This window comes from Diabrotica undecimpunctata, chromosome 8 (genome assembly GCF_040954645.1).
Source record: "Diabrotica undecimpunctata isolate CICGRU chromosome 8, icDiaUnde3, whole genome shotgun sequence".
Classification (NCBI taxonomy): Eukaryota; Metazoa; Arthropoda; class Insecta; order Coleoptera; family Chrysomelidae; genus Diabrotica; species Diabrotica undecimpunctata.
The window spans coordinates 104,462,898-104,483,297 of record NC_092810.1 but is presented as its reverse complement, the minus strand read 5'-3'; the positions used below and the strand labels follow the sequence as shown (position 1 = coordinate 104,483,297).

The 20,400-nt window shown below is 33.3% G+C and overlaps 1 protein-coding gene across 1 annotated transcript in view; it reads right to left on the bottom strand.

The window, feature by feature from the left end:
• The window catches only part of LOC140448507 (uncharacterized protein KIAA0825 homolog), a 59,143-nt gene that overhangs the window by 28,359 nt on the left and 10,384 nt on the right, over nt 1-20,400 (bottom strand). Inside the window, exons 2-6 of the mRNA XM_072541590.1 lie at nt 17,884-18,151; nt 16,272-16,613; nt 8,331-8,437; nt 4,906-5,127; nt 126-332 (exon numbers count right to left, since the gene is read on the bottom strand). Coding sequence (XP_072397691.1) covers nt 126-332; nt 4,906-5,127; nt 8,331-8,437; nt 16,272-16,613; nt 17,884-18,151 — 1,146 coding nt within the window. The remainder of the gene's footprint in view (nt 1-125; nt 333-4,905; nt 5,128-8,330; nt 8,438-16,271; nt 16,614-17,883; nt 18,152-20,400) is intronic.

Genomic DNA, 20,400 nt, shown 5'->3' with positions numbered 1-20,400 from the left:
TTTTGTTATTGAGCATGTGATTATATAAACATTTTTATGTTCATATAATTTGTTACTCCGACTTTCCGTGAAGTTGCAGTCAGTTCTATAGATATTTTTTATGTAAAATTAGAAATTATCCTTACTTTTAATAATAAAGCCCAGTTTGGTTGTGGTTGAGCTAACATTACCACAAGCTCCAATGCAATATCTGTATCTGGATTATTATTTGTTTTAGAACCTGGTTTTAGCTTGTCGTCAAACAAATTTGGTAAAGCGAATGTTATCCACGGAGCAACTCCAGCAGATCTTGATTTAAACATTTCTACTACGTCTAAACCCCTTCTGAACACCTATGAAGAAAAATAATGTATAACAACTAAATATTAGGATTTTCATTATTGGATTATTTTATTCAAAAGTAATTACATATTAAAATCGTAGACTAATTTTCAAAACCAAATTCAGAATTTCGCTTTAATCTGTACCTTCTAAGAATTGCAAGGCAAAACAGACGTTGATAAAGATGTTATGAGCACGAAAGCCGTACTGATGAGGCCTATTAGACCGAAATACGTATAAGCGGATGCGCAAGCGCCCTGTACGTGAAATCAAATCTTAACTGTCTTTTCCTTTTTAATTACATATTATTTTTAATTAGTCTTTTTGAATAGTATTTTTCCAAGTTTTTTTATTGGAAATACTTAAAATTTACGAATTTACTTTGAATTTGGCTCTAGAAAAAATAATTCGTATGTCACAAATCACAAGCATTGATTCAATATATAACAAATCAGTGCAAATCCTTGCCTATGCTGATAATATCAATATTGTTGGGAGAACAAAAAACGCTGTACGAGAGGCGCATGTATTGGTAAAATAAGCGACTTAATTTTGGCGAATTTTCTGGGCAGCAAAGCCATTTGTTACTTCTGATTGTGCTTTTCTAACTGTTGTACTGCTGCCAATTCTGATAAGTGCACATAAATCCTGTACACATATCTGGGCTAATCCTAACAACTTTCTAGGTGCTCCTATTTATAGCATTACCTACTAGTACCTTGCAGACGACGCAATACTACCCTTTCAAAGTGAAGATGATTTACAATGCATGCTGAACCAATTTAATATAACCGCCAGAAAATTTTATGTTACTTAACATGTTAATTACCCAAAAAAGACAAAATGGATGGTTATAGCAGCAAATTTACTAAGATGCAAATTTGAGCTGGAAGGTCAGATAATAGAACAAGTGATGGAGTTTAAATATCTAGGCAACACATTACCTAGCTACATAGAGCTCGAAACAAAAGTGAAAAATTAAGTGAATAGAGCAAAGACAGCCACAGGCACCCTAAATAAAACAATATGGAGAAATAAAAATATCGGAAAAGAAATGAAAGGCAGAATTTACAAAACAGTCATCAGACCAATAATGACATAAGCTGCAGAAACATGACCTTATATAGACACGGCAAAAAAGATGTTAGAAACAGCAGAGATGAAAATACTTAGAAAAATTGATAGTAAACACTATTGGACAGAGTTAGAAGTACAGATATACGACGTAGGTCGGGAATATCAAGGATTGAGTAAGAAATAATAGAGTAGAAAGGAACGATCATATAAGACAAATGAAAACAAATAGGGTAGTAAAGACGGCAAGAGACGGTTCCCCAATGGGAAAACAATTAGTAGGAAGACCACAAAAACGATGGAACGATAACACTGGAGGCACATTGAAAAACAGACAGGGTCATGTCTACATACAAAGAAGAAGAAGAAGAAAAAGACTTTTCACAGTGTATCAATGTTTACAGAATTATACGCTTCTTTAAAATCTACAAAAATTTGATGTATATTTTTGTTGTATTGTACATGAAGTTGTTCTTCCTCTTTCTTAATTAGTTCCGCAAGGATGCCATCTGGGTCCGGGGTTTTGCTATTTCTTAGTGCCAGTAGTGCTGTCTTTACTTCTTCAAGCGCTGGTAACGCTATTTCGAGTTCTGCTGAGTGGTACTGTTTTTGTTTGAATGTTGTTAGCTCGTCAGTGTTTAAGAATTGTTTAAAATACTTTCTTCATTGTTGGCTGATGTCCGTATTCGCTGATGTGGTCATATCGCTGAATGCTCAAAGTATGATGATAGTTCATTAAGCCCTAAACAGAATAGGTTAAGGAGAAGGTGACAAAAATAACATAGAGAAAACTTGAACACTTGAGGCACATAATGAGAAATAGCAGATACTTTATGTAATTTTGTATAGCATTTACAGCATTGCTGGATGGATAATTTCCATAGTTTTCTGTTCTTACCTATCAGCTTCCAATCTCTGATTCCCATCTCTCTGACATCTTTCATCACTGTATCTCTCCTTTTCTTTCTTGGTCCTTTTCTCTTTTTTTTGCTCTCAGTACTCTCCAAGCAATATTCTTAAGTAATCTATTACCTTGTACTCTATTGTAGAGTTAGCATACAATTGGTACACTTCTGCATTAGTTAGTCTTCTCTATTCTCTGTCTACTTCTTTTTTACCAAACATTCTGCAAAGTATCGTTCTATTCCATGCTTCCAATTTGTTGTGTATAGTTTTGTTAATAGTCCATGTCTCGGCAGCGTATAGCATTGTGGGTCTAATTATAGTTTTGTATACTCTTATTTTTGTATTACCAGATATATCTTTGGCCTTAATTATTTTGCTCATGGCTCCGGCACATCTGTTGCTCTTGGTCAGTTTTAGGTTGATTTCAGTTTCTTCCTTACATTTCTGATCAATAAGAGTACCTAAGTACATATATTCATCCACCTTCTCGAATTCTACAACTAATCCATCCTCCACCTCCAATTTAAAGGAGCTCCTGGTGTTTATTTCTTTTTTGCTCGAGATTTCCACGTACTTGGAATTATAAATATTTACTTTTAGTCCCATTTTAGAGCTTTCCCGAATCAGTCTTTTTGCTATACTTGCCAGTTTTTTTTTTCATTTCTTGAATAAGATGAGAACCACGTCATAAGCGTACGCTAAGCATTGGTGCTCTATAGAAAAGAGTGCCGGACTTATTTATCCCACTAACCCTCACAACTTTTTGTAGAACTATATTGAATAGCAAGGTAGACAACGGGTCTCACTGGCGAACACCTTTTTTTACTTCGAATTCTTCTGAGACTGTACCGTTGCATTTCACAGCACAAATAGTTTGTCTAATTTTCATTTTTACCAATCTTACTGTTTTTTTCTGGCACTGGATATTCTTTTAGCGTTTCTATTAATTTGTTTTTGTCTATTGTATCGTAGACGGTTTTGTAATCAATAAAAAGTACTTGTGCTGAAATGTTTTCATAGCAATTGATTAGGATTTGTTTTAGCATAAAAATGTGATCAACTGTTGATCTTCCCTTGCAAAATCCTCTCTGGTATTCTCCTAGATTCTTCTCTACATATATTTCTAATCTTTTTTTAATTGGTATGGCGAGCACTTTGTACTTGCACTTTTTTGTGTATAGGAATTATAATGGACTTGTTCCATTCTTGAGGCATTTTTTCGGCAACCCACACTGCTAGTATTAGATCACAAGGTTGGCTCACTAGCTCACTAAGTTGGTATATTAAAGCCTCTTCTCCATATTTTAAGTTCTCTGCCACAATGTCACTCTCCCTGGGGCTTTTTTAATTTTTCATATCTTTTATTATTTCTTCAATTTCTTCTCTTGTGGGCTTTGGTATTTCTTCTATTACTATTTGAGGTTTAGGAACATTATAATTTTTTTCAGTGGTCACTCCGTCATTTAGCATGTCTTCGAAATATTCTTTCCACCTTTCACATATTTGGTCTTCGTCCACTATCAGGTCCTTGCTTATCTTTTACATTCATCGCTCTTCCCCGATACCCAGTTTTAATATATTTTACCTCTTTGTAAACATTTGTTTTATTTCATTTTGTTAATTATTATTATGCTTTTTAATTATTGCATCTCTGATATTAATTCTAACCAAAAAATGATCAGAGTCTACGTCAGCATTTCTGCAAGTTTCCACTTTCCTTATTAAATTGGCGAATTTCTCTTGTATTAATGTGTGATCTATTTGATTAGTTTCATTTGATCCCGGAATTCTCCACGTTCCTTTATATATATATATATATATATATATATATATATATATATATATATATTCTCTCGAAATGCGTACTCATTATTTTTTTCTTATATTCAATTGCGAATGTATCAATCTTTGGCCATTATCATTTGTATTCATTTATTTAGTTTCTCCCCCTGTTATGTTTTTATATACATCTTCTCTTCCGACCTTTGCATTGGCGTCAGAGCAAGAAGTAAGCAAGAAGTTAAATGTTATGTATATCCTGTATTATTAAACAAATGTAAAACGTATATTATGAAAGTTAATATAATATATAAGTTACAAGCATTCGAGATGTGATCTTATCGCTGAATGCTCAAAGTATGATGATAGTGCATTAAGTCTTACAAGAAGAAGGTGAATTGACGAAAATAACATAGAAAAAACTTAAACACTTGAGACACATAATGAGAAATAGCAGATAGTTTATAATGCAGTTAATACTTAAAGAAAGGGTAGACGCAAAGAGTGTAATTGGCATGAAGAAATCCTCTTGGCTTCAAAACGTTCATCAATGAACTAGCTTATCAGCATATAAAACTAAGACACATAATCAAGTTATAATGTATCAATCAGAGCATTGTACTAAAAGAATAAAAACTATACCGTAGTACAATTTTATATAGTCTTATTATCAACATCTCTCAATTCTTGTAGTATTATAGAGTAAAATATTATACAATTGATTATACGCGTATAACTAAAACATCACAAAACAGTAATTTTGCAGTAACTAGTCTTTTGATAATTTGGCAGTGGCAATAATAGAGTAAGTAGGTATTTCTTTACCTTATGTAGAAGATCAATTGGTGCTCCTCTCAATAATAAACAAGTATATAGTTCTTGACATTTAGTGTGAATGTCCCTTAATATTTTACTACTGGAACTGTACGAGACTCCAATGAGATCTTTGGCATTGTTACATATAGCTGGAAGCAGATTTGCAACACACACCAATAAATTGCTTATATCTACCACTATAAGCTGACTTCTTATTTCAGATGGTACGCTCTAAAAATTAAATAAACTTTAAAATTTTATTATTGTAATAAAACTCATAGTGCTGATAAATTATTTGAATCTTCTTCTTCTTCTTCTAATGGCGCTACAACCCTTTGTGAGTATGGCCTGCTTAACAGTGTTCTTCCATTCTGCCCTGTCGGATACTTTCCTTCGCAACTGCCTGATGTTTATGGTTTTAAGATCCCTCTATACGTCGTCTATCCATCTTTTACGGGGTCTTCCTCTTGTTCTGTTTCCTTGGGGCTTCCATCTCTGGACTACTTTTACAGCTCGATTATCTGGCATTTTTTCTAGGTGATCAAGCCAGTTTAGTCGTTGTGACTTTACGAATCTACCAATATCTGCAATATGAACTAATGCAGAGCGCACTCTGCATTAGTTCATCCAGCTCGTGGTAAATTTTAATTCTCCACGAACCATCGCTGCATTGGGTTGGTTCAAATATCTTCCTTAGTATTTTGTGCTCAAATATTCTCAGTTGATTTTTCTCAGTGTTTGAGAGGGTCCACGTTTCACATCCATATGTGACCACTGGTCTAATTACTGTTTTGTAGATTCTAAGCTTAGACTCACGATTCAGTAACTTACTTTTCATTAAGTCTTTGTATGCATAAAAGCACTTATTACCGCTAAGAATCCGTGCTTGTATTTCTTGACTGATGTTGTTGTTGTCATTTATTATTGAGCCTAGGTAGGGAAAAGTAGAGGCATATTTGTACGTATGGTTGTCTACCTTCAGATTTTCATGTTCAGATTCCTTCAGATTATTTGAATCTACAATCAAATAATCTCTGCAAGTAAAAAAATCATAGAATAACGAATTTGATACAAAGAATATGTATTATTAATGATCTGCCCTCTTCATTCCTTGAGCCTTTCTCAGGGCATGCTGACACTCTAAATATTATTGGCTGCCTCCATTGACTGCAATCCTGTGCCATATAGACGGCTTCATGTAGTGATTTTCCCACCAGAGTTTTCACTTGGCCTGCTCATCCTGTTGGACATCTTCCTCTTGGTCTTCGGCCTTCTTTCGACCTTTTCATCTACTACCAATAGTTCCATGGTCCCCGGTCTTCTAGCTATGCGGCCGAAGTAAATTAGGTATGCTCGGTTTACTTTTTTGAATAACCTGTCTCATATATGAAGCTCTTTCAGATTTAACAGTTTGGTTAAAAGTTCTGTCCCGGACACGCGTAAAATTCTTCGATTTTCGAAACATTTCGAAGGCTTCGATATTATTCCTATCGATTTTTTTAAGTGTCCAAGTTTCAGCTGCGTATGCATCAATGGGAAAAATAAGAGCATTGACAAACCTGAGCTTAGTATTCCTTGTTATTGTTATATTGTTATTTCTTGTCATGATCTGTACAAGTACAAGGCATTAAATTAAAATAAATAGCATTTTATAATAAATTTTATTTTAAAAAGAAAAGCAAGGGAATGTGACTGTACCTACTTTTTTACACAATTACCACTAAACCTAGGTATATACCGAGGAATTGATAGGTCCTTCTTAAAATCGTTACGATGTTCATCTGCAATTTCATGAAGGTCTGCCTTTTGATTTTATTTCCAGTGCTAATGGTGATTTTTATTTGATCAACGTCGTGTGAGTGCTTAGATGATTCTTTAAAGGATGAGCGATACTTTCTTGGAGAGGGTGCTCATAGTACATATTTTTTGTGTCATCGATGAACTTTCATTTCTTAGAATTAACATTCGTATAATATTTACATGTTCGAACCTCTAATGTACCAGTACATCACTAATGATGTTCCGTTATAACCTTAACTGATCTCATGATAAACAAAAGCCAATGTTACGTCTTTAATTATAATAATATTAATCGCAACTCGTATTTCACTTTCAGTGGGAATTCTTAATAGGCTAGAATCTTTTGAGTGCTAACAATGTCGAATATTTTCATAATAGCTTTTGATTTCTCCTTACAGATACAGTAACATATCATTCACGCAGTATATGTTAACGCTAGCTTCTTGGACTGACTATTAGAGACAGAGTTAGAAATGAAGAAATAAGAAGAAGAACAGGCGTCAAATATGTTACAGAGCAAGTGAAACTGACCATGTGGCCAGAATTTATGACGAGTAGTGAATCCAAAAAATTACACAGTGGAGACCACGAGCTGACAGAAGGAGCAGAGGTAGACTACTTACATGATAGACAGACGATGCCAAAAGAATCGCTGGGAATTGGCTGCAGAAAGCTCAATACCTACACGGCTGGAAGAAATTAAGGGAGGCAGATGTTACATGACGGTACATGACTCGGAAGCTAATAGAAGAATATAACAAATGGGGTCTCGAAGTCAACATTAAGAAAACTGAAACCATGTGTATTGGAGGGACAAAGCAGTCTATTATATTAGACGATGGGGTAGAAATTAGACACTGTGATGAATACAAGTACATGGGTATGAAGATAACTCTAGATGGAACACTCGATGCTGCTATAGAAGACAGAAACATACAGGGTAGAAAAGCCATATCCATGATGAACGGCATTCTGTGACACCAAACAATATCTAAAGCGAACAAACAACTCATATACAACACCATACTTATCACATCGCCATATGTGATTACAAAAGTGTAATCACATATGGCAGTGAAGTTTGGCCAATGAAACAAAGAACAGGGAAACTGTTACTAGTAACAGAAATGAGCTTCTGAAGCAGCAGGCAAATCAAGAAGAGACCGAATACCAAATGAGAAAATACGAGAAATTATGGGAGTCAAGCATACAATAGTTGATGACATAAAAACAAAACAGTTAATATGGTACGGCTATGTACAGAGAATGTCAGATGACAGGATTCCGAAACAGATTTTGACGTGGACACCACAAGGAAGAAGAAAAAGAGGTAGGCCGAGAAGAAGCTGGAGAGAAGGAATTGAAAGAGAAATAGAGGAAAGAGAAATCCCTCCAGGACTATGGTTAAATAGAGAAGAATGGCGGTTAGGAGTGTGGCAGAATGCTGTGGACCGATAGTAGTAGTAAATGTTTAGCTTTGGACACAGAAGGCTTGATGATGATGATGATGATGATGATGATGATGCTGATGTTAACCGCGGTATCATAGGTACAGAATTTTAAAACCATATATATTTTAAAATCTTGCCTCGAATTTTGATAAAATCGAAGTTAGTATTGATCCTTATATTTACCTGAGTGTATCTAACAGTCAAAATAGTCAATGATTCATTTAACATTCCTGCAAATACTCTTTGAGCCATTTTCGGGGGTACTGTATTCCAGAGATCGTCCTTTGTACCTAACAAAATGATTTAATGTTTATATTCTTAAAATTGTATATTCGTCTATAGATTTGTATTTACAAATAGAAAGATAAATATTTACAAAATAGCTTTTGAGCCATCACCATTTGTTTGTTGTGGAGCAGCAATGACAGAACAATTAACAACATTAATTAATAAAACTATAAAACACAATAAATTACCGGAAGAATGGATAACGAGCGAACTAATTCTACTTTTTAAAAAAGGAGATAAAAAACAGCCAGAAAACTACAGAGATATAAACAGAGGTTAAATAATACGCTAAAACTTATAACTAAAATTTTACAAGTGCTAATAAATCAGAGGATGAGTTTAGTAGATGGACAATAGGGTTTTTGTAGTGGAAGATCGTGTACAGATGTAATATTCGTTATAAAGCAAATTACTGAGAAATCACTAGAGTATAATAGACCAGCATTTCTGTGTCTGATTGACCTAAAGAAAGCGTTTGACAGAGTAAGACTCAAAGATGTAATCCATCTTCTGTATAATAGAGAAGTTTCCCTTAATATAATAAAAACTATCGAAAACATCTACCAAAAAAGTGGAAGTCAGAATAGATGGACAACTTACAGAACCTATTGAAATAGGCAGCAGAATAAGACAAGGGGATTCATTGAGCCGAATGCTCTTCAATTTGATCATGGACGAAATCATCAAAACTGTTAACAAAGGAAGAGGATATAGAATGGGAAACAAAGAAATCAAAATACTCTGTTACGCAGACGACGCAATATTGATAGACCAATATAAAGATAGTCTGTCTGCAAAAACTGGTCCACAGATTTAACATAAGGGCAAAATAATTTATTATGACAATTTTATCTCAAAAAACTAAAACATTAGTAGTCAGCAAAGAACCAACCTGATGTAAAATAAAAATTAATGGTATCAGTATTGAACAAGTGATGGAAATAAAATACCTAGGAATTACACTGTCTAGCTATGGAGACTTGGACAAAGAAGTGAGAGGTCAAGTACAAAAAGCAAATAGACTGGCAAGATGCCTTAATAACACTATATGGCGAAACAGACACATTGACACTGAGGTGAAGTCAAAAATTTATAAAGCCAGTGTAAGACTAATAATGACATATGCCTCAGAAACAAGACCCGACACAGCCACAATGCAAAAGCTACTGGAAATGGCATATATATATATATATATATATATATATATATATATATATATATATGCATATATATATATATATATATATATATATATATATATATATATATATATATATATGTTTTGTATAAAACTTAATGAGGTCGCTGGTTAAATGATAATAGATAAATAATTATAAAGATAAAAATGCAGTATTTTGTTTGTAAATCAATTAGCGAAAAATAGCAAATATAACTGTCAATAAATTAGGAAATTAACTGGTCTTACTCATTATTGATGTTTGTACAAAGAATATAGACTTACCCTTTGAAATATTGGAATCGTAGCAAATGAAATCTCGTTGGTACCGCGTCGGGGCGCCGGCCGACGCTCGATGGCGAGAACCTATCACGCACTAGGTCTGTTTCGTTCGCTACCTGGGGATGAAGTGTCTTGAGATTGCAGGTCAGAAAATAATCTTTTGGCCGTTGGGTCGAAGAGGGTACATCAATAAATCACCCTATTGTATTGTGATTTAGAATGCGATACTTTAAGTTAATTGAGACTGTAATACGAAACCGTACACACGTGTGCATATTTGTGACACAGAATACAAAAGAGAAGTCAAATTCTCCGCACTTACAACATAATACATGAGACAACCAGTTTAACAATTTTACAGGAAGCAATATATTTTACCAAAGTCGTTAGGATACAGTATTGAATTTAGATCACATTACAGTACCGTAACAGAAATATTAATAGTAAAAATATGACAAGAAATAGTACATACTTTCCCAAACATTCTCCCGCGCCAAAAACGAATGTTTTTAAGAACAGCTGAAAATATAAGTATTAAGAATAGACATGAAAAGATCGATATACTAATAAAGAACTAAGTAAGAATAACATATGAATTGACAAATAAGCGGCGGTCATATTTTGACCACAGAACATTGTTGGATGTCATCTGACTCTGTGCTCAGATTAACAACGCGTACAATGTCATCAATTAGAAAGGAATAGCGCCGAATCAGTAGAATTTTTCGACCGACTAAACTAGAAAGACTGTGTCATACACAATACCGTTGGCCCCTTTTCCTATAAGAATTCCGTGGGGTGCGAAAAGACAAGAAGAAGAATAGCGTGGAAATCTCGGCGTAATGATATTTCGACGAGCTCCACGGTAGGAAAATGCCAGTCTGGTGAAAATTCTAATAATTGTGCCAGTGATAAAACACGACTAACACAATCAGAGAGGTGTTGATTAGAAGGCATTTGATGCCGAGTAAAGTGTGGTATCAGTTCTTGTATGTGTTTAATACGATTGCCAATTTGGGGTAGAAAAATAAGCTCAAGGGAGCACAGTCGTCGATATCGGAATCGAAATATCGGAAGATCGGACGAACAACCCTTTGACAAAAGTGACTAGATCAGCCAGCAATATGGCTGCCAGGAGTTCCAATCTTGTCGAGACAGAGCGAGCATGAAAATTGGACTAGACTCGTTGACAAAACTGACTAGATCCGTCAGCAGTACAGCTGCCAAGAGCTCCGATCTCGCGATAGATGTTCCTGTATAGAAATAACACAAGAAATGTAACACATACAAGTACAGAGATCAGATGTATCTGTTTAGATGTTTCATCATCCCAGGATACATTGAAGTACCACAACGATTTTAGAACACGTTTGACTTGCAAAAAGACATGGAAAATGAATAAAAACAAGAGGATAGCAACAAAAATACGACTGATTTACAAACGAATGGCCCGCTTTGTGAACGGTTTGTCAAAGGGACAAGAAGAATGGGAAAAGAAATCAGTCGTAGGATTCCATTTTAGGCCCAGTACCGTAAAAATGAAAGGTTCCTCTTTGTCAACGAACAACATGTCAAAATGCGTAAGCCAAAGCCTGAAAATAATTAGAGATGGTTGCTGACGTTGTCGATTTGTCTAGCGAAAAACCATCGAGCTTTAAAAGCTAAGAGAGTTCTCACTGCAGAAGGTGAGTAGATCAAAGAGAATCACTCGTAGCGTGATTCTGACGTAAGTCCGTCGAGATGGCTGCTGGCCCACTGCCTAGCGGAAAAATATCGAGCATTAAAAACTAAGCGTTACTCTTGTAGAGTTTATAAGCGAAATAAAACGAAGAAGTACTGTAAGTAACGATACGTAGTAAAAACTCTTGGAGAGGTTTAAAAAGTCCGATCTCCAGAGAACCCCTTTTATAGTTCCAAAATTCCTTATTTACTTTAATTTGTCGATACGTTTGCTTTATATCGCAAATAAAACAACAACGAAGATATCGAAAATTAAGCAAAGAACGAGATGCCCTTTTAGGACCAGTATCAAAAGCGTCGATTAGCGACACACCTCGAACATCATATAGATTGGCGTCGAAGCTAGTACGAATTTTGGATAAAAGAAGCGAAATAAAAATGTGTTTTTTGAAAACTGTGTGAGAGTTATGAGAAATAATCGATTTAAAATCGGATTCAGAAACCGGCATCATATGTTGAGAAGTAACAAAATCTTCCACGAATGCAACATATGTCTCTTTGAGATTCGGAGGTTTCCCGAAGCGATTCTCTAGCATACAAAATGAAGATACGCATAAGAATAAAGAATAAGTAGCGAATAGAAACAAGAGAAAAAGATAAATAAAGAGGATTGGGTTGTAGAAACGGTGGAATAACAGAAAATCGGCCTGTTAATTTTCGAAAAATTAACCACTGAGAAATATCCTTCACGAGCTTCGTCGTGTTGGGACAATACTAACAGGTGCCTACTCTTTTCGACTTCCCAAAACCTTTGTAGAAAAGATCTATGTTTGTATACATAGAAGTAACGAAAGATGTGAAATAAAATATAGAATAAGTCGTAGAGACTCGCCCTTATAGAACATAATTGAAAATGATTTCTAAGACCACAGGATGATTTGGTTCGCCGAGAATTTTGACCAGAATTTACGAAACGAAAAACCAATTCAACCCCTATGAGTATTTCTATAAGATCTGATTACTAAAATGCGTGATTTGGTTGATCACGGAAATAAAATTGGCTGTGGAGCCTGTATCTAGCAGGATACGAATTATAAGAAAGATGCGAAAACATATTTGATCTGTATCAACTATGTGGAAAGAAATAGATGAGGACATTAAATGTGGTTGTGTAGCACAATAGAAATGTTGGTATTTGAAGAAGTAATTGTCTAAAGGAACAAGATAAATTCGAGCGTTGGTTAACAAACGAAGCAAAACGCGAGACCGTGATTCGCCAACCGTGCAATTCGTCGTTTCGAATGAGGTGGAATCAGGCCACGTACACAAGAATGATGTGGATTAACCAACGAGAAAATTTCTTGAAGCCGTTTAGTCCCAGAAAATACAAACATTTACATGAATAGTGAGAACCAGAACACACAGCACGAAATAGACGAGAACATTAAATGTGTTTGTGATGCAAATTATAAATGTTGGTATTTGAAGAAGTGATTGTCTAAAGGAACAAGATAAATTCGAGCGTTGGTTAACAAACGAAGCCAAACGTGAGACCGTGATTCGCCAACCGTGCAATTCGTCGTTTCGAATGAGGTGAAATCAGGCCATGTACACAAGAATTATGTGGATTAACCAACGAAAAAAGTTCTTGAACCCGTTTAGTCACAAAAAATACAAACATTTATATGACTCATAAGAACCGGAACACAAGACACATTTAACACCTTGATTAGTTACCTTAGGGTGCTTTGTGACACTAACAAAACCACAAGTAACAGAGATTGTATCAAAATATTGAAATAAGACAGCGATTATCAAAAGCGAGTAAAAGAAGAGAATAAATTTAATCGAAACAAGGTTGTGAGATTTATGAAAATCTAGCCTGGCTACGAATAATAATGAAGGCGTGTGGTTTTGATACTTGAATGCGTTTCATAGGCCTCCTTGAATCTAGAGAATGCCGAGTATGGCGTGAAAAGTTGGATTTGTTCATTTTGTTGAGCATTGTAAGATACAAGCACGAAAGAGAGGACAATGCAAACATAAATTAACAAATCAACACGAAAAGAATATCTAGATTTAAAGAAGTGAACGATTTTAAACAAAATCAATTGCAAACAAATAAGAATATCGATAAAAGGTAAGTAACGAAAGGTATAGTAACAAATAAAATCAAAAGAAATGTGTTTAAGTTAACAAACAAGACGTACAGAATGAGTTGGAAAGTATTGTACCAGTAGAACAAAATAATTCATAAAAATCAACACAAAACAATGTAAAAATGTAAATAAATCACAATAAAACACAATAAATCGTAAATGTAATATATATGTATAATCAATATATGATATTAATCAAAATATATATAAAAGTATTTTACCTACTGAAATTATGAATTATAAAAATAGAAAAAAATTTAAAAATTGCTGTGTAAATATGATCCAATTTAATTATGTAAATTAAGTTTAGAAATAATGCCGAAGGACCGAATCAAAGTTAAATTGAAAAGAAAAAAAAAACAATTAATTAAAATGAATTAATTGAAACAATGAAACTAATTGAATCAAAGTCAAAAAAATTATTTATCATCCGGTCGAAGTGGCCAAATATTTTGTATAAAACTTAATGAGGTCGCTGGTTAAATGATATTCGATAAATAATAATAACGAAAAAATGAAATAATTTGTTTGTAAATCAATTAGCGAAAAATAGCAAATATAACTGTCAATAAATTAGGAAATTCACTGGTCTTACTCATTATTGATGTTTGTACAAAGAATATAGACTTACACTTTGAAATATTGGAATCGTAGCCAAGGAAATCTCGTTGGTACCGCGTCGGGGCGCCGGCCGACGCTCGATGGCGAGAACCTATCACGCACTAGGTCTGTTTCGTTCGCTGTCTGGGGATGAAGTGTCTTGAGATTGCAGGTCAGAAAATAATCTTTTGGCCGTTGGGTCGAAGAGGGTACATCAGTAAATCACCCTATTGTATTATGATTTAGAATGCGATACTTTAAGTTAATTGAGACTGTAATACGAAACCGTACACACGTGTGCATATTTGTGACACAGAATACAAAAGAGAAGTCAAATTCTCCGCACTTACAACATAATACATGAGACAACCAGTTTAACAATTTTACAGGAAGCAATATATTTTACCAAAGTCAGTATTGGATACAGTATTGAATTTAGATCACATTACAGTACCGTAACAGAAATATTAATAGTAAAAATATGACAAGAAATAGTACATACTTTCCCAAACAATATATATATATATATATATATATATATATATATATATATATATATATATATATATATATATATATATATATATATATATTTAAGGTATATGACCGTTTAATTTAATATAAAAAAATGTGCACTCGTAAGTGAATGGGATGTTATATATATATATATGTAAATACTCTTTTCTTTTGGGTGTGGTAGTCAATAAAAACAGAGCTTTGCTAAGGCGTACTATTTATTCTGAATCCAAGCTTTCGGTGGTTTTTTGCCACCTTTATCAAGGTCTACAAAGAAAATTACTATGTTTTAAACAGTTTGAATGGTGCCAAAAAAAAGGCTATAAAAAGTATAAAAAACTTACCCGAATGTAAGATTCGTGGCAGAAACAACAACGTTAAATAACATGATATACTGAAGTTGCAATTACACTTTAAAAATTACTGTTAAACAAACACTTTAAAATTTCTAAATACGTTAAAAGTTAAAAACAAAATTAAGGACGACATGTTAAAACAGTCGTCGCTGCAGGCTTGATTTCAGTCACATTTCACGAGCAGAAAGAGAACGTGGGTGGACAATTATTGTTTAAATAGTTTGTATTTTCTCCTAACTATTTAAACAATAATTGTCCACCCACGTTCTCTTTCTGCTCGTGAAATGTGACTGAAATCAAGCCTGCAGCGACGACTGTTTTAACATGTCGTCCTTAATTTTGTTTTTAACTTTTAACGTATTTAGAAATTTTAAAGTGTTTTTTTAACAGTAATTTTTAAAGTGTAATTGCAACTTCAGTATATCATGTTATTTAACGTTGTTGTTTCTGCCACGAATCTTACATTCGGGTAAGTTTTTTATACTTTTTATAGCCTTTTTTTGGCACCATTCAAACTGTTTAAAACATAGTAATTTTCTTTGTAGACCTTGATAAAGGTGGCAAAAAACCACCGAAAGCTTGGATTTAGAATAAATAGTACGCCTTAGCAAAGCTCTGTTTTTATTGACTACCACACCCAAAAGAAAAGAGTATTTACATATATTTTTTCCAAACTAGTCAAAAATTTTGGACTACTTTTTCTATATATATATATATATATATATATATATATATATATATATATATATATATATATATATATATATATATCATGGAAATATATCATTTAAGATATATATAGTCTATTATAACTAATTGTTTGGAGAAAAGCATATAGAAAAGGAAGTTTCAACAGGATTGCCCATTTATTAGTTGCAAAGTTTAACAAAATATTTTTGCTTAATACCATAAACTGACTCATTCAGCTGTAAATAGGTTAACTATCATCAATAGGTATCATTAAATGATTGGAGTAGGAAATTTGTTATGTATATTGGCCGATGTTAAGCCTTCCTGAACAATCAGTCATGATAAAAAATGGAATATATATTATTTTTTCACCTACCTTGCATATATAACCACCACATTTGTATTATATAAGATCCTCTTTCGGATTCAAAAAATGGTTTTTCACTTTCCCAGTCCAAACATTCTGCATCTTGCAAAATATACAGAGATAAAAGTCTGCAGTGCAGATCTAGTAAACGTTCCGCTAAAGCTTCACACATTTCATGATATTTCTTGTAGCTACTTTGTATTTCTTCGATACGGCATTGCTTATCCTCCTTGATTATTTTAATATAAAACCAAAGGCAATTCTTCAAAAGTGCTGAAGCACCTATTGTGCCTGTAAGAACGGTTAGGTCTGCGTGATCTAATGCTTCTTGAGTCAAAATATGAAGGTGAGCTGCAAAAATTTTAGAAAATTATTGAGTAGACAAAGCAGTATAGAAGAAAACTATTTACATTTTAAGCACAACACAATTACTGTAACTAAAGAAATGTACAGTATAATGGAAAAGCAAATAAAATAAAAACCACGGTGTTGCACAACGTCATGCGTAAAAAATTAACTAAACATAAATAGACACATTTAGTACGTATCCAACAGGACCCTTAAGCTAGCGACGACAAATGAGCGGAATCCAATTTAACCTACGTAATATTATGAAAAATTATTAAGGTGGTAATAAATTAGTGAAAAATGGGTGCAAAAATATGCAATAAGCAAAAAGTTTTTTTCCGAATTCTGCTAGCTTGAAACGTAAGCCAGCAGAACCGCTTCCCTTAAGGTTGGTTTGGTGGTGAAAAATTATTAGAGTGGTACTAAATTAGAGAAAAATGGGTAAAAAAATATTACGTAGGTTAAATTGGATTCCGCTCATTTGTCCCCGCTAGCTTGAGTCCTGTATGAAACTATAAAAAGGTAAACCATAAACCAGAAATGTCGTATTTCACGTTCATTTACTGAAGTAACAGGACCTGTACATTTAAATTTATGTTTAAAAAGTGCACATTTATATTTAAAAATTGTTAGGAATATTTACATTTTACTAATATTAGCTTAGATTTACACTTTACGTTAATCACTAGCTTAGATTTACACTTTATTTTAATCTCTAGCAACTTTACGTCTTTTATTCTCATTAGAGATCGCTTTTAGCATGTATTGGTGCAATATTTTACTAATAATTGTCATTATTTGGACTATTAATTCAGTCCTTTCACAAGTCTTGCTGACGATAGGTAAACCTTGAAACACGCTTAGAAGATTATCCTTAAAAAAAGAGCCTTTCTGCTTATTTTTACCACCTTTCTATCAAACTCTACCACCCAATATTTAAAAATAATTTCTCTCATTCAAGAAATTTTTTTGTTGAAATTTTTTAGACATTTTAGATATTTATTACGTTTATTACTATAACGTATAATAGATAACATTTATGGCGTATTCTTGACATAAAGAATAAACATGGTTGTCAAAAGAAAAATATATAAACGAAAACAATAATCCGATGATTTAAAACCAGTTGCAATGAGTTGCATTAAATAAACATATGTTACAGAAAACTTCAAATTATTTTGTGTGAACAACATATCATGGTACTAAGGAGTTCACTACAATGCAATACTAATTTTGATAATGTGTCATTACACATTAAATAATTTAAGTTTACCTAAAAGTTGGTCAGCAGATTTCGCGATGAGAGACACAAATTTAGAAGGATCTGAATCTTTAACAATCCCTTCAGTGTCATCATCTGCTTGTTTATCTGCCTTTTTATTCTTGGGAAGAAATCCTGAAGACTTTTTATGGGCAGCTACAAATTCCTCCTCCCACCAAATAACTAGTTTCATTGACGCAAACGAAGCAGATCGTGGAAAATCTAGTTTCCCACCAATTACACCAGCACAAATTGTTTCTTGTAATATAGACTGCTTAGTCTGCAAAAAACAAATGAAAAATATGTATTATTCCTGAAAAAATTTTATTTGAGAAAGAATAAATAGGTATATATATTAACCGCAGGAAAAGCAAGATTTTGGAAGTTATAATAAAAACAAGCAAAATATAACACAAATAAGTCAATATCACTATACATCCTATTCCAAAACGTATTTTATGGTATCTTTGCTGTTATCAAATGTCTCATTACGGCTCAACCACGAATTATAAAATAAATGCTTTATTTGGCGTTTTGGTTTCCAGATCTGACGCTGCTTTCAAAATATTATTTTTTAATTAACCAAAAAATATTTTTTATGACCTACGACGATTTGCAATTTTACAAAGATTCAAAGTAACGAATAAAACAGGTAAATATTTTACTAAAGAAATCCCAGTTATAAAAGGATTATGACAGATATCTCTGTATTGCGAACGAGTAAGAGAACCTAGATATTCTTAAGTTAAAGTTGATTTCATGTAATCGAATGAACTATCCTTCAGTAAAGTCAATTGTCAATATAAATGAGTAAGATACAATTAAATCATTAGAACAATTTTTCACTAAGTAACAAAAAACAAAATTTGTTTTACTTATTAACGTTTGTATTTTGAAAACGATTTCCGAAGTGGAAATTGTAACGTCAATAAACTTATTTTAAACTTTAATTGTGGGTTATTCCCATTAAATTAGTAATCAACTCGTAGTTAATAAATGAGGTTAATAGTTCTTTTCCATCATATTGATAGCACATTATGTATGCAAATCCTCAACAGGTCAAAAAACTATAGGCGTCACCCTATACTTGTTTTGAAATAAACAAAAAAAAAAATAATATTTTAAGATTCCGTCAACAATTCATTATCTTTTAAAAAATCTTCTGTAAAATAAGTGTCCACTAATCTCACTATACCTTTTTTGTGCGTAAAAAACGTTGGTATATATGCCACACGATTATTGTTAATTATACACGGGTGATTAACGAGAGAATTCAATGTTTCACGAAATAAATTAATGTAAACAGTAATATAAAGGTGATTATTGTTTCCTATATAAATTATCGCCTGACCCAAGAAAGGGCACCTGGAATTACTGATAAGGCTTCACTAATGATAGTTTAAGTAGTTTTTATGCCACATTACAGCTTATGCCAATAATATAAATTAGAAATTGTTTGCATCTTCCATTTAGTTTGTAGATGTACATTGTTCATGGTTTTATCATGGCAACAGGTTTTATCCCGGTTAAGTGTAGTGTTAAAGGTGCCTTCAGTGGTGCCTTCAACTGTTTCATCTCCCAAGAAGAGTGGAGGGAGTAAACCCTTGGAAATTGAAGAAATACATAAAAACATGATAAGACGCAGCGTCCACTCATTTTTTTTAACAAAGAGTTTCCAACATTGGACAAAATCCAAACATTAATTAGAGAAAACGAAGAGTTACCAATCATAAGCAACAAGAAATTATGGGGACTATTGAGAGAGATGGGATTTCGTTGGCAAAAGAATAGAAGAAAATCCGTTTTAATTGAAAAAGATTACATTGTATGTTGGAGACGAGATTATCTAAGAACTATTAAAAAGTACCGAGAAGAAGGGAAAACAATTTTTTATTTGGACGAGACTTGGCTAAATGAAGGTCATACTGTACCATATCTATGGGTTGATACAAATGTGAAAAGTTCCCGTCAGGCATTCATCGAAGGTGTATCTACTGGAATAAACAATCTTCCCGTTGGAAAAGGACGCAGACTCATAATAACCCATATTGGAAACGAATACGGTTTTGTTAATGGTGGATTATTAAGTTTTGCCTCATAATCTACCAAATATTACCACGAGGAAATGACTGCTGACGTTTTTGAAGAATATTTTGAGCAAATGTTGGATGTAATTCCAAAACATTCTGTCATAGTCATGGATAATGCTAGTTACCATTCAAGACTAGCAGAAAAATTGCCAACAACGGCATGGAAAAAAGGAGAGATACTCGAATGGTTTGATAAACACGCAATTGGGTACAAGGAGAATTCGACAAAAAATGAATTATTACCTATTGTAAGGCAACATAAAGCAGCTTAAAAAAATATATAATTGATGAAATGGCATTAAACCGTGATGTAATTATTTTACGTTTACCAACATACCACTGTGATCTAAATCCAATAGAAAATATATGGTCTTAAGTAAAGGGTGAAGTCGGACGCAACAACAAAACTTTTAAATTAGAAGACTTACAACAATTATTA